This window comes from Hyperolius riggenbachi, chromosome 2, assembly GCF_040937935.1.
Source record: "Hyperolius riggenbachi isolate aHypRig1 chromosome 2, aHypRig1.pri, whole genome shotgun sequence".
In the NCBI taxonomy this organism is placed as follows: Eukaryota; Metazoa; Chordata; class Amphibia; order Anura; family Hyperoliidae; genus Hyperolius; species Hyperolius riggenbachi.
The window spans coordinates 240,054,398-240,069,412 of NC_090647.1; the positions used below are offsets into that span (position 1 = coordinate 240,054,398).

Here is a 15,015-nt window from a genome sequence, read left to right on the forward strand (position 1 = left end):
TCACGGTTTATTGCTCGCTCATACAACCTACCACCTAAATGAATTTTGGCTCCTTTTCTTGTCACTAATAAAGCTTTCTTTTGGTGCTATTTGATTGCTGCTGCGATTTTTACTTTTTATTATATTCATCAAAAAAGACATGAATTTTGTCAAAAAAATGATTTTCTTAACTATCTGTGCTGACATTTTTCAAATAAAGTAAAATTTCTGTATACATGCAGCACGAAAAATGTGGACAAACATGTTTTTAATAAAAAAAAACCCATTCAGTCTATATTTATTGGTTTGGGTAAAAGTTATAGCGTTTACAAACTATGGTGCAAAAAGTGAATTTTCCCATTTTGAAGCATCTCTGACTTTTTTGACCACCTGACATGTTTCATGAGGGGCTAGAATTCCAGGATAGTATAAATACCCCCCAAATGACCCCATTTTGGAAAGAAGACATCCCAAAGTATTCACTGAGAGGCATGGTGAGTTAATAGAAGATATTATTTTTTGTCACAAGTTAGCGGAAAATGACACTTTTTGACAAAAAAAAAAAGTTTCCATTTCTTCTAACTTAAGCGACAAAAAAAAATGAAATCTGCCACGGACTCACCATGCCCCTCTCTGTATCTCTGTAAATGACACAGAGATCTTTTTCCCACTCAGCATGGGTATGTGTAAAAATACACCCCAAAACACATTATACTACTTCTCCTGAGTACGGCGATACCACATGTGTGGCACTTTTTTGCACCCTAACTTCGCTAAGGGGCCCAAAGTCCAATGAGTACCTTTAGGATTTCACAGGTCATTTTGCGGCATTTGATTTCCAGACTACTCCTCACAGGCCCGTCTTCTTCTTGGTGGCTGCGACGGGGGTACTACTGCACGTGCCACCAGTGGCGTAGCTAAGGAGCTGTGGGCCCCGATGCAAGTTTTACAATGGGGCCCCCCAAGCACTGTATACATAACAATTAATGCGGCGCACCAAAACCTGCCAATGGCAACTACAGTGTCAGAGGTGCAAGAAGGGGATGGGGAACAGTTTGTTAATGATTACCACTATTCAAAGTATCTATAGACGTGATAATTATGAGCACAGGACCAACAGAGAGCTAATATTGTAATTAAGGGAGGGCCCTTCGGGGCCCCTGTGGCCCAAGGGCCCCGATGCGGTCGCTACCTCTGCACCCCCTATTGCTACGACCCTGCGTGCACCCGTACCAGTTTCAACTTCCATGCTGGCGCTCACCACTTCACCAGGGTCTACGGAAGTACTGGTACTAAGTCCAGGAGATGCTGCGCTGCTGGTGCCTGCCTCACCAAGAAAACTCTCATCAGCGCTAGCACCACCCTGCTGCCCTTGAGGCGGATCCTGCGCCACCTGCGGTCTAACGACATGGGGTCTGGTACACCTGGCTCTAGCCGGGACCAAAACCTCGTCATCACTTACGGTCAGAGAACCACTGCTTTCCACAGGTTCAAATTCGGACCCGGATGATTCGTCGGCTGAGTCCTCCCAAACGCTCTCATCCGACTGGTCCATGTACCTGTATACCTCCTCATTGGAAATCCCCCTTCTTGCCATTGTGGACTGCTAAATTTATGGGGTTTTCCTCCAAGACTACCCAGAAAAAAAGAGCACCTACCTAGCAAAAGGGAGTATTTGAGAGGTAGAAAGCTGTGGTCACTGAGTTTTGATAAAAAAAAAAAATCAAAACTGATCTTTACAGCGCCACAGCTAGTGTACAGTGTTTTTGCAGTGATCAGAAAAAAAAATCTGTCACTACAGTGGGGCGGCTGAACGCAAGTGCGGGCGAACGATCAGGCCTGATCGGGTAAACACTGCGTTTTTAGTGGAGCCTACACTAAGGTGACCCTAATGTACTGCTATAGATCTGTCCGATCAGGAATGATCACTAGATACTATTTAGTACCAATGCTGATTAGCGACAGTGATGGCGTTAATCGGCGACTAATCGGTGAATGCAGTGCAGTGGGCTGGGCACTAACTGACCCTAACAAAGGGGCCTAGCTAACTGGCCTAACTGCTAACACTAGTGATACTAAAAAAGTGTCAGTTTTCACTGATCACTGTTTTTAAATCACTAGGATAGTAACAGGGGGATGATCTGGGGTGGGGGGGTTTGGGGGTGGTTGCGAGTGGGGTCTCAGAGGCAATCAAACAATCACGGGACAATCAAAGCCGATCACGGGACAATCAAATACAATTACAGCACAATCGAATCCAATCACAGCACAAGCAAATCTGATGCACTCGGAAGGTGGTGGTTGGAGGTGGTGGGGGGGAGGGTGGGGTTGGGGGTGGTGGGAAGTGGGGTCTCAGAGGCAATCAAACAATCACGGGACAATCGAAGCAGATCACGGGACAATCAAATACAATTACAGCACAATCAAATCCAATCACCGCACAATCAAATCTGATGCACTCAGAAGGTGATGGGGGGTGGGGGTGGGGGGGGTGGTGGTGGTGGTATGGGGGTTGGTGGGAAGTGGGGTCTCAGAGGCAATCAAACAATCACGGGACAATCAAAGCAGATCACGGGACAATCAAATACAATTGCAGCACAATCGAATACAATTGCAGCACAATCGAATACAATCACAGCACAGTCAAATACAATGCACCGGACGGTGATTAGGGGGGGTCTGAGAGCAATTTGAGGGGGTGGGGGGTTGATCAGGAGCCCGCACAGGGCAGACTGAGTCCTGATCTGCTGAGAGGCAGACACAGGGGGTTACTGATCGAAGATCAGTTAGTGATTGCTGGGGAGGACAGATGTAAACAATGCGCAGGGGATGTAATCAGGAGGGGGGTCTGAGGGTAATCGAGGGTCTGGGCAGGTGATCGGTTGCCCCCACGGGGCAGTTAGGGTCTGCTCTGATGGGTGGGGGTGCTGAGGGGTGATGGACAAGTGATAGACAGGTGATCAGAGGGGGATCAGAGGGGGATCAGGGGGTAAGCTAGCTGTATACAGATGTATACAGTATACAGGGGGGTAGTCTGGGATGGGGTCTGGGGGTGATCTAAAGGTAGGGGGGATCAGGGGTGATTAGGAGGCAGTTAGGGACCTAATGTAGGGGATAGCATTGATAGTTAGCGACAGGTGGGGGGGGGGTATGCTGGCAGGGGTCTGCTGGGGTGATCAGGGGGGGGGTCTGAAGGCTGGGGTGGGAGATCAGGGGGGGCTGTTTAATAAAAAAACAATTTGTGGTGTATACTCACTTCTGCTTCCTCCTCGCTGGTGATCTCTGGAGCAATGAGACCACGAGGCGAGGAGGAAGCATGTATAAGGCACTTTGTATACCTAACAAAGTGCCTTATACGCATTGATTGGCGGAGATTTGTATTCCTCCGCCCGCCGGCGCTGCTAAGTGGCCGGCGGACTGGAGGCTAAATCCCCAGCCATCGATCCCCGGCGGAGGATCACGTCACGGATGTCGCGATCGCTCCGCCCATGCCCGTAAAAGGACCGCCCCCGCTGTGCATGCGGCGGTCCTTGCGGGATCCACTTTCCGGTCGCCCCTGTGCAGTGGGCGGTCGTTAAGTGGTTAAAGTGAACCTAAAGTGGTTAGATACTTACCTAAGTAGAGGAAAAGCTCTGCATACCATAGAGCCTTCCCAGTTCTTGGTCCATCCCATCGTTCCTGCGGCATCTCCCGGTGAGCTTGATGAAAGGCTGACTGCCTGAAACAGTCAGGCTGTCACTGCGGGCTGTCACTGAGATGCAGCACCCACATGCTATTTTTTTCTTATATTAATAAAGAGCTTTGTTTTACAAAGAGCTATTTTTTGAAAATTGACAGGAAGCTTTTAGTTCTATAGAGTGCCCAGTTTAAGTCATGGTGAATGAGAAACAGTAGACTTTTGTTAGCTACTAAAAGGAACCTAAAAGCCCCTGTACTAAAGAAAACAAAAAAGTGTGAAATATAAGTTGTCTTTCTTATAACAGAACGTATTTAAATCTATACGTGGTTTAAAGAAAAAAAGAGTAAAAGCTAATATCTTATTAGTTGCCCTGGGTTGCACATCCTTAATTTCTACTGAATTAATGTGGGGATCCTAATAAAGTCTATTTAAAGCCATTGAAATTTACTGGAGAAGAAAATGATTTAGCAGAGGATTCTATCCTAGTCACGTTTCATTAACATTTTGAAATAAATGTAATAAAGATTACACCGCAATTCATAAATCAAAATGTTGAAGAAACAAAAGTAGTTTAGCCTTCTATGCGAGAAATGAAAGCCTATTTCAGTGAAGTTATATATCTCCTTGCTGTCCTATACTACATGAAAGTTTACACCTCTGACTGCCTTTCCAGCAGTGGAGGCTCACTGTATTTATGTCTTATATGTTCACTGCACATAAAATATAAGACTTTTCAAACTGTCTGGAAAAAAAAGGAGTTTTCCATGAACTGAATGGATGTAACATATACAGTAGTGTATTTTTTCCATCTATGGTTTATTATGTGCAGACACTGTAAAAACATTTAAAGAAGTTCAGAGACCTCTGCAATCACAACTTGTTAAGAAGGATGTAAACATGAGGGTAAGGAATAAAGATCACCCGTCTAAAAATAACAGTTCGGAAATTGGCAGTTAACTTTGGACCACAGACAATAGACTGTGCATATTGTAACAGATTCTTACATACTTTCCTAAGGCACTTTGAGAAAGAGATGTCTATGGTCTAGATGTATCCTTGCCCAGCCATGCCCTTGGGTGACCTTGCTCCATCCTCTGCAGTGGTACAGTAGCCAGGAAATTACATTAGTCATTAATGCTTATACTTTATCTAGAGGCATTACTAGAATTCATGGGGGCCCTCCAGCAAACATTTGAAGGGGTCCCCCTATTGTTCACACCCCTTCCTTTACCTCCTCTTGGTGTTCTTCAGGACCTGGAGGGGTGGAGGGGGGACATCTTACAAGGATCATAAAACAATTGTGGCCATCATGATCTTCACACCTTGACATGTACCACAAAAACACTTGATCTGAAGTATAGTCCCTAGTATTGGAGGAAGGGAATGTTGCTAGTTTGGGGCCACCCACAGCTGCTATTGCAGTGGCTGCCCCCTATAATTACGTCCCTGGCTAAGCAAAGCACAGCAATAAATTACCTTGCTAGGGCTCACCAAGTGAAGCATTTCCACACAAAAGCTTCACCACGTTATGTTACTACCTTTCTGTGGCAATCCCATTATTTATATCATGACTAGTTTACTTTAATAACTTGGATCATTTATAGCATATTTAGCTTATGACTCAATAAAACACTGTCCACTTCTCAGTATCCCTTTGCATGATTCTTGGCGTTATTGCTTTAAAACCGCAAATGATTCTGCTAATGGATTTTGCAGATATTCAGACTACTATGCATTTCACGTCTGTCTCTTGTTTAAGACTAAGTCGAAAGGCATAGTGGTCTCCAGAGTTTGTTCTCCCTGGTTTAAAATTATTATCATGACACCACAGTGCTGTGTTAATCCACAACTGGGAACAAGTCCCAGTAGCAGGTTTACTAAGCAAGACAGGCTACTTACGTGAGTCCTGATAGGTTATCAGGAATTCACTATGTTTTTTCCACCATTGCTATGCTCCTGACGGTGGCTGCAGTGGTCACTAGCTAATGGTTAGTGATGCTACTTTATTAATATTGTGCTTTATGGAGTAAAAACAAAACAGTGTGCCCACTCCCCCAACCACCACCAAATTCTTTAAAGAAGATCTGTGGTGAATTTACAGCACATTAAAATAAACATATTACGGTTTACCCCATTATTTCCCCTCTTCATTTCTTCTATTTTCGCCGCTCCCCGCTGCCAATAAATAACTTAATTAATAAAATATAATTTTTAAACCTTTGGGCAAGATGGCTGCAATGTAAAGTGCTTCCGGGTCAGTACACAGTCTCCCTGTACTGCTGTGAGCTGAGAGATGAGCTGAGCTGAAGCCACACAAGGCAGATCTCCCTGCTGTCTGGAGCTTGCAGAAAGGTCGGGGATGACTCATCAGATGATGTGCAGCAGATTGAGGGAGAGGCAGATAGCAAGGAGGAACAGCTGCGTATTGTCTGCCTCTTCCTGCAGCACAATATTCGTCTAACTAGACGAATAATTAGAAAGGAGCAGGAGAGAGACAGCACAGCTGTTTCTACAGGAGACAGGGAAAAAAAGATTAGTACTTTTGAAAGGAACTTATCTATTAATTTAAATTGCATTTTGAAAAAGGGACACAGAACCCCTTTTAGTCATTATATATGATGGGTAGCTAGGAAGTCAGAACAAGCTGGGGGCATTGCCATCTGGCCACAACCAACCCATGTAATAATAATAATTCCAGCATTTGTATAGCGCCTTTCTCCTCCTGGACTCAAAAGCGATTGCGAGGCAACCACAAGAGCACACTCAGTAGGCAGTAGCAGTGTTATGGAGACTTGACCAAGAAACTCCTTACTGAATAGGTGAACCCAGGTCTCATGTGTCTGAGGCAGAGCCCTTAAAAAATACACTATTCAGCCACTGTAGCTTTAAACATTGTGAGGGAACACTTGCAAAATGGGGTAGCACCTCTCAGCTAATCGCCCTTGACCCACTGACAAGGATAAGGTGCTCTTCACCATCTGTGGCACCTGTGAGGGGGTGGGGATACTAAAAGAGGCCCCCATGTTCATGTGCTCCACATTCCTGGCCACCTACTTTGCATGGTGAATGAAAAGTATATAAAGAATTCCGCCCATCCGCCTCCCATTCCTTCTCCACCACAACAGCAACAACAGACCGCATTGCTTGCATTCAGGCTAGCGATGTGTCTGTACAACACAGGCCCCCAAATTGTTGCCCAAGGGATTGTTTCCCAGTCTTCAACAGGCAACAATTATCACATGTGTGTAATTAGCTTTAATCAGACCCTATGTGTATTATTGGTTATTTGCTCTCAAATAATTCGGGAATCACAAACTTGACAGTTGAAAATACATTTTATTTAACCACTTGAGGACCGTAGGCTTACACCCTCCTAGTGATCAGGCTATTTTTTTTACAATTAAGGCCACTGCAGCTTTAAGGGCTTGCTGCAAGGCCGCACAACTCAGCACACAAGTGATCCCCCCCTTTTCTGCTCACCAACAGAGCTTTCTGTTGGTGGGGTCTGATCCCTGCCGCCCTGTTTGTTTATTTTTTTATTTGGTTTTTTTTTTTACTAATAAATGTGACTAGTTTTTTTTCTACCCAACCCCCGCCAGCCAATCACCACGATCAGCTGTCATAGGCATCAGTCTATGACAGCCGATCGCTGCTGAGCCTCCCAGGGGGACAGCCGTGTCACATGACTGTCCCCAGTACAGCGCTGCCATAGATCACAGCGCTGTACAGTGTAAATAGACGGTGGTTTCGCCATCTAGCAGTCTCCTGCAAAACCCTGCCCCAGTGGCGATCTCCGCTCGGAGACTGATGATGGAGCTCCGCCCCGTCATTCAAGCGGAGATGCGTGTGCATCGGTGCCTGCAATCTCCTGCAAAACCCTGCCCCAGGAATTCACGGCAATTGCCATTGAGTTGTCCTGGGGCTACGGCCATGTTCACGCCAATCGGCGTGGAGTGGACGGCAAGCGGTTAACTTGAATAACTGGAAAAGAATAACATACACACATGCACCAGCCACGAAAGCACAACAGTATAATCAGCAACTTACATCCTGATACAAATTTAGAGGTACACAACTGTTTTCATATCTTGTACCCTATAATTGTATTTCAAAGTATCTTTTATTTGGGAATTATCTATAGTGCTAGGAATTATGTGTATATTATCCCTTGCATTATACACTGTACAAAAAGTTAGTGACAAAACAATGTTGTATATACTCTGTAAAGCGCTGCAGAAGATGTCAGCACTATATAAATACTGAATAAAGATATTTACAAAATGTGACTATCAATTTGACTTTCTTTCTATTTAGCTCTACATCTTAAAGAGAGGGTGAGAGATGAGGCCGCTGTGAGCGCACAGGGAGCAAAGATCCCATCACAAAAATCAGATGGTAAGTTGTCATGAATGAAATGTCATTTACCCCCCCCCCCCTCTTTTTGTTACAATACTCGTTTATATATGAATATTTAGTCCGTGTTTGACCATTGGAAAATCTTTCCTCACCCTCATTTACATTCTGAGATTTACCACAGGTGGCAACATCTTTAGTTCTGTCAGGCGCAGCTCTGCAAAATGTTTTTCTCTTAGAATTCCATTGAAAATAATTTTGTGTCTCCCAGAATGCTCTGGGAGGAGCATTCTGCATAGTTAAACAGTGTAATAAAGCATTATATAGACACAAAGTTTTTCTGATACTAAAACCAGGAAAATTACCATAAAAGACATTCTGATTAATTTACTGCATTCTACTACATGTCACTACAGTGCCTCTTTAATGACTTTTCATTAACATGAACTATTTACCCACACAAAAACACTATAATAATGTGCTAAAACATTCCTTTACTTTTGTCTCTGCTCTAGGTAAAAGTGGATATTTTTGTCACAGCATGTACTTTAAAGTATTGTATATTATTCAGCATTGCTCAGGAAACCTTTTATACAGAAAAAAAAATGTCTCTTATGCCGTGCATACACGGCTCGCTTATTGCGTCGGATCGAGCCAGCGGTGCATCCCCGCTCGCCGGCACAGACAAGCGCCGCTCGTCCCCGCCGGCGCTTCCTTATCACCGCTCGATCATGCTGGGGATACACGGTACGTTTCTGTACCATGTATCGACCAGCTGAACCGGCCAGCTGATAATATTCAGCTTGCCCGATCATGCCGCTCGACCCGCGTCCGCTCGATTCCCGCCGGCGGACAATGGCAGGGAATCGAGCGGTGATAACGAAGCGCCGGCGGGGCCGAGCGGCAATCAATCCGCGCGCACATGCGGACGAGCGGGAATGCTCTGGCATCGAGTCGCTGGCTCGATCCGGCACAATAAACGAGCCGTGTATGCACGGCATAAGACACCAGAATGCCGAGATCTCCATGGCTGAAAACAATGTGCGAAATGCCTGCTAATCAGGAGATATAGCCACTTCCTGTTCACTGGAGCTGCATACTTTTCTCAAAAGATGGGATGTTCATCTTCTCCCTTCTGCAATCACTGTGTGTAATAGCGGTGGTTTTCTAGCTAAGGCCCTGTGCAGACAGATGATTTTTGCTGATTGCCTGGGTTGTTCATAATTATTTGGGCCAATAGTGTGCATGCATCCAAACAGTAAACGTACATGCATGACTGGCTGGTTTATCACTGTTTTGATTGGTGCAGAAAATGGGAATGCTCATGCAGACATCAGAGAGTGCAGAAGACACATTTACAATTCACTCTCAAGACACCTTTTCCAAAGTGCATGGGTACCCAATCAAGACACCCACTTGTATTGAGTTGTTGAGAAGTAAAACTGTAAACACTACACATACAAGCAATAGTCAAGTGTTCCTGTGTTGTCAGCTGAATGGTCAGTTCAGGTTTAAGTCTTCACAACGCACTGTACTAGTGGCTAGTTCCTGCTTGTTCCTGTAAATATTTTGCTTGCCTCTCTGTTGGTTCTGTTGGTTACTTAGATTCTTCTCATCTGTCTGCTCTTTGATCTTGAAAGCTTAATTGCCATACTGGTCAATCCTGTCTGTCAGTAGTTACTGCCACCCTTAGAACACTGTGAATCCACACTTGAGGAGATGGACTAGTCTGTTCTCTTTGTCACTGGTAGGTAGGGATGGTCGGAAATGCCAATTTCCGATTCCGTGGAAAATCCGCATTCCGCCATTGCCAATTACCGATTCCGCTACCAATTTCCGCATTCCAATGCGGAATTTCCGCCGGAAATCGTGGAAATTCCGCCCACCTTTAACATCGATTTTCTCAAAAACTATAATGTCTTTTTGAAAACTTTTTTTGCATCTTGTTCACAAGATTCTGTTTAATAAACCCTCACCTGGTGTTTCTAGGACTTATGGTGGCTTTGCTATTAACCGCTAAAGTCGGCTGATTTTTACTGTAATGTAAAATGCAGAAAATAGGCAAATGCAGATTTTCTGCATTTTACATTACAGTAAAAATCAGCCGACTTTAGCAGTTAATAGCAAAGCCCCTGTAAGTCCTAGAAACACCACTGAATGTTGTGAACAAGATGCAAAAAAAAAGTTTTCAAAAAGACTTTATAGTTTTTGAGAAAATCGATGTTAAATTCGGCAGAAATTTCCGCGATTTGCGGCGGAAATCCGCCTACCGCACTTGCATTACCGATTTCCCCATTCTGTTGCGGAAATGTACTTTCCGATCAGAATTTCGGAAATTGCATTTCCGCGGAATCCGAATGAGCATCCCTACTGGTAGGGCAAGGTTGTAAACTATGATACAGAAAAGCAAACAGGCCCTGCCTAATCGAACTTACATTGTAAGAGGTGGGGAACATAGCATGCAATAGGTTAGGCAAATGGGTCAGCAATTAACTAGCAATGGAGGATTTGGACAGAGAGGAAGTTGAGTAAATTAGATTGATGACATGGGTGAAAGACTTTCTACATAAAATGAGAATAGACATAAATGTGACCATATATGGGGTTGGCTTTCTGACTGATCCATGCACCTGCCAGTGATCATTTGACTCCAGCAAGTCCAATTGATACAGCTATGAGTGATTTCCATCATCAGCCAAAAAAATACATATAAAATGAATGGTTGGGGACCGGGGTAGGAGCAACAGGGGACCAGTGATTACATAGATCTGCATTCAGCATCGATTCTTGACCAGATTTCTTCATAAATCTTATCAAGACTGTGGGCAAATTAGTACATCGATCATTACTGCCCAAACATGGAGTGACTAATCACTAGCCAGATCAGGCCATAATTAGTGGGTGTTAACTTTACACCTAGGAAACTACTAAATGTTTATGCAGGACTCTCAAAGAACCTGCATGTCATCTTTTATTGAGATTTATCACATTAAAATGATCCTTTCTTCATTTTATACTGCCTCATAGTTTCTTGTATTTCTACAGAATGACCTGACTTAATACTACTGCACTTGTTTCCTGACCAGCTACACAGTCATTACTTTTAAATTGCACTGAAAATAACCATTTCTTTGATCTTTCCATATATTTAGAGGTGTCTATTGACTGTAGCTTTGACCATGGAGCTTGTGACTGGAAACAGGAAACGGAAGATAACTTTAATTGGAGACGAACAGAAAGGAGCCAGGGTAAGTAGTGTATACACTAAGATAAACATCATTTCCCCAGCTCCACTAAAGCTGTCTAACATTGGGAAAATGTTCAGACTGGACAAGCGATTTTTATTTCTGCAAACACTATTTCTTTGAAATCTTCTGGAATAGTGGAGGCTTTTATATTGTAATTACCTAAAAACATGTTGTGCATATAAGGAGCAATAAAGTTATTTAGAATTCAGGTGATGCTAGTAATATTGTTGAGAAACACATACAGTATGCTTCAGGCAGAGCAGTTGAATAAAGGTAGAATACATACAGGCACATCATTTAATATATTCTTTTCCAAAATGGGACTTTGGGGAAATGGAAATAAACACACCTTTAGTCAGGTTATTTATTCAGAAATCCTATTCACTAGCGGGTGATAAATACCCCCAAAACATATAGCAGCATCAAAGAACTCTGCAAAGTAATCTAGGAACTATTTATAAAAGAACTGAAGTTTTTTCCTGAGAAGCTTATATGGATTAAAATGGATTATTGATGCAGTAACACCCCACTTCTGTTGCTATGGCAGGGCTGATATTGAAAGAAGGAATTTCCTTCATCATTTCTCATCATGAATAACGTGATTTTTGTCCAAATGATGCCTGCAGTGTACACAGTGACAAAGCAGTGGACCCCCCTCTATATCATTATAACAGGCAGTGGAGATAGAAAGCTGCAGTGAGGCCCCCTGAAAAGTAGGGCAACATCCACTGTATGCAACTTAAGATTCCTCTGACACAAAGTCAACTGTTAAGAGTCCCTCTGGTATCCTAAACAGCAGTGATACAATAGGAGTACTGTACATTTGAAACTAACATACTAACATACTTCATCATTATTATCCTGGTTCAAAACTTCCTGTCTGTAGCTTCCTTTAGCTTCCTTTTAATGTTGAAAAACATCTCTACATTAGAGACACTGACAAGGAAAAACAACACCCTCCCTTTCACTGTACTGTTGCTCTCTTGTACTGGTCCAAGCCCTATTTCATACAGCCTTATCAATCCCTGCCATGTACTGATGAGGACCAAAAGTCAGAAACAGGCTGTCTACATGTGTGTTTGATATGGCTGTGTAAAACTTAAAGCTATAGGCTTGCTATACATCAGCGGTTCTGGATGCTTGCTTGGCTTAACAAGGGCGAAAAGGGATCATTTGCATATTTAGTGGTAGTGCATTGTGGGTAACCACAAATGTTCATTTATAACTGAATTATTGCAAATTTCCTTCTGTTTTAAGAAGGCAATTACACCAAGTTTCACTGTACAAAAAATACATCTCTTGACGTCTGCATTCAAGTCTACCTTTGTGCTACTGTATCCTGCCCACATACAATATTATTCATCAGAGTTTAGCATCATATAGCATATTTGAAGGGATGAGAAATTTAATGGCTTCTGTCAAACACGGCTTTTCTCTTATGTTGCAGGTACTGGGTTTTATATGTCAGTTCCAGCAAATGTTGGTCAGAAAAAAGATATTGGACGGCTGCGACTTCCACTTACATATTTGAAGGCAGATAGGAAAATTTGTTTAACATTTACCTATCAACTACTTGGTGAAAGATTTGGGAAGCTGCGTGTGTTTGTGAATGACAACAGTGTCCCAGCATGGGAAGATCACAGTAAGAATGAAGGATGGAGGATAGCAAGACTTGAAATTCCAAAGACACAGACCAAAATTACCCACACTGTAAGTCACCGAAAAGGGTGTTTCTTGTTCATGTTTTTTCCATAAACTAAACTGACCATTGAAGGACAACTGACCTGAGGCAAAGCTAGATAAAGAAAGCACAGAGGTATATTCACACTGGGTCTACATACCTTTGTGTGTTGTCTGTTCCTCTCTTAATTCCCTGATAATCACTCCTTGAAAAATATGACTTTTAGCTAAAGTCAAATTTGCAAACAGGAAGAGGCAGGCATGTGTATAAGTAAAGATGCGTATATACACTTTATTTCTTGTCACTTTGAAACTTGATTCAGGCCCCATGAGATACAGATGTGTTGCTAATCCCTAGGCTAGCAGCATGTTTTGTTGCTATGTAGGGAGGAGGAAAGCCAGCAGGCGGCACACGTCTGAGTAGCATGGAATATGCAGTGTAAGTAGAAGCAATGCCCTTGGCGTGCACTCAGTCGAATGATCTGCCAATCTGCATGCCGATGCATTTAGGTGGATTGGGGCTACTGTTCACATGCTGGATTCTTGGCAGAGGCAGCCCTGGCAACCTGCCTTAGCCAGGAACCGTCTAGTGTGTGTACAAGGCTTTATACTTATTGTAATTGTACACTTATTGTCAGGGTTTTCTAATTGTAAAGCTTTCTGTTTGAACTGGATTTTACATTGTCATGCAAGATGGCAGCTTCTATTAGTAGATGAATGTGATGTGGTGGGTATTGTGATTTTCACAATGATTACATTACTTTGCATCAAAGGCATTTAGTACAACTATATCATCAAATTGGGGTTGGGAGATAGAGTTTTAATTGTATGTTATGCCAGATTGTTAGTTACACTTTAAAGAACACATAAAATTAGCACAAGAATGTTACTTATCTATTACCTGCTTGCCCTGGCTGGTCGAAATGTCAACGCAGCCAGTACATATGAGCTACTGATTCCTCTTCTCACCACGTACATATGAAATCGCCGCATATAGAAATGGGCGCGGAATAATGATTATAGAATATTATACCAATATTCTGTTATGCAACATAGTAGAATATATTTTACTTATATCTATGTCCTAACCCAACCCTATTCTCACAAAGAACCTTCCCTCAAACCCTCCCCTCCCCACGCTTAACCCTTAAGACCTCCAGCCTCCCCTCCCGGGCGCTGCCATAGGTGCTCATTAAAACAACAACGGTTATGACAGTAAATTTGGGTGCGGGACACACCCAATATAGTATCGGTACCCGGGGCCACCTGCATTGCAAATTGTGGGTATAAATAGCGGGCACTCGTCTATGGCCATGCCTATATACGGATCATGCCAAAATGTACGTGATCGCTTTTCACCTATCTTACCTAGTGACAGGCAGTATTAAGCCACTGCTGCCTCAGCAGGGAAGGTCCCACATGCAGTATTTGGGATGATTCATTTTTCTGACTTGATGCAAATTTGGTTACAATTTGTATGCAGATAGAAATTGGACTACATAACGTCATTTGCAGCTGCATTGGATTTTGCCAATTCTAATCTGTATGTGAATTGCAACCAATTTTGCAAATTGAAATATGCTGTAGAGGCCCAGTAGCTGTGGAAGGTCTGGCTATAACAGAATTCATTTTGTGCACATTGTACACAATCGGTGGTGGTGGTGGGGGGGGGGGGGGGCGGATGTCTTCCAGTACTTCTGTGATTCCAAAGGGTTTCCAAGTGTATAGACACTTTCCCTCCCACTGCATAAATCATATATGAGATCTAATAAAACCACAGATCTAATTACTAGTGTGCGATTGTGACTGTCACTGTTTTGATTCACAGTTGACTTGTGACATTGCTATTTGAATATTTAATGTCTTTAAAAAATTAAGTAAACATTTTGAAATAGAAAACCGCAGATCTTATCAAATCTGCTGTTAAAGTTCTGGTTACATGCTTAATTGTAGGTAAATGGGCAAAAGTGAATACACTAAATTTCACGATATACTGAAAATAACAATAAGCTATTTTATCCTGGCCACATGTTAAGCAATTATGTCTTGTTTCTGTAATTAGTGTTGCAAGCCTCA

At 42.9% G+C, this 15,015-nt stretch overlaps 1 protein-coding gene across 1 annotated transcript in view; it reads left to right on the forward strand.

Annotated features, from left to right (window-relative positions):
* Positions 1 to 15,015, forward strand: part of EGFL6 (EGF like domain multiple 6) — a 106,730-nt gene that overhangs the window by 82,830 nt on the left and 8,885 nt on the right. Inside the window, exons 9-11 of the mRNA XM_068265311.1 lie at positions 7,973 to 8,053; positions 11,164 to 11,259; positions 12,707 to 12,969. Coding sequence (XP_068121412.1) covers positions 7,973 to 8,053; positions 11,164 to 11,259; positions 12,707 to 12,969 — 440 coding nt within the window. The remainder of the gene's footprint in view (positions 1 to 7,972; positions 8,054 to 11,163; positions 11,260 to 12,706; positions 12,970 to 15,015) is intronic.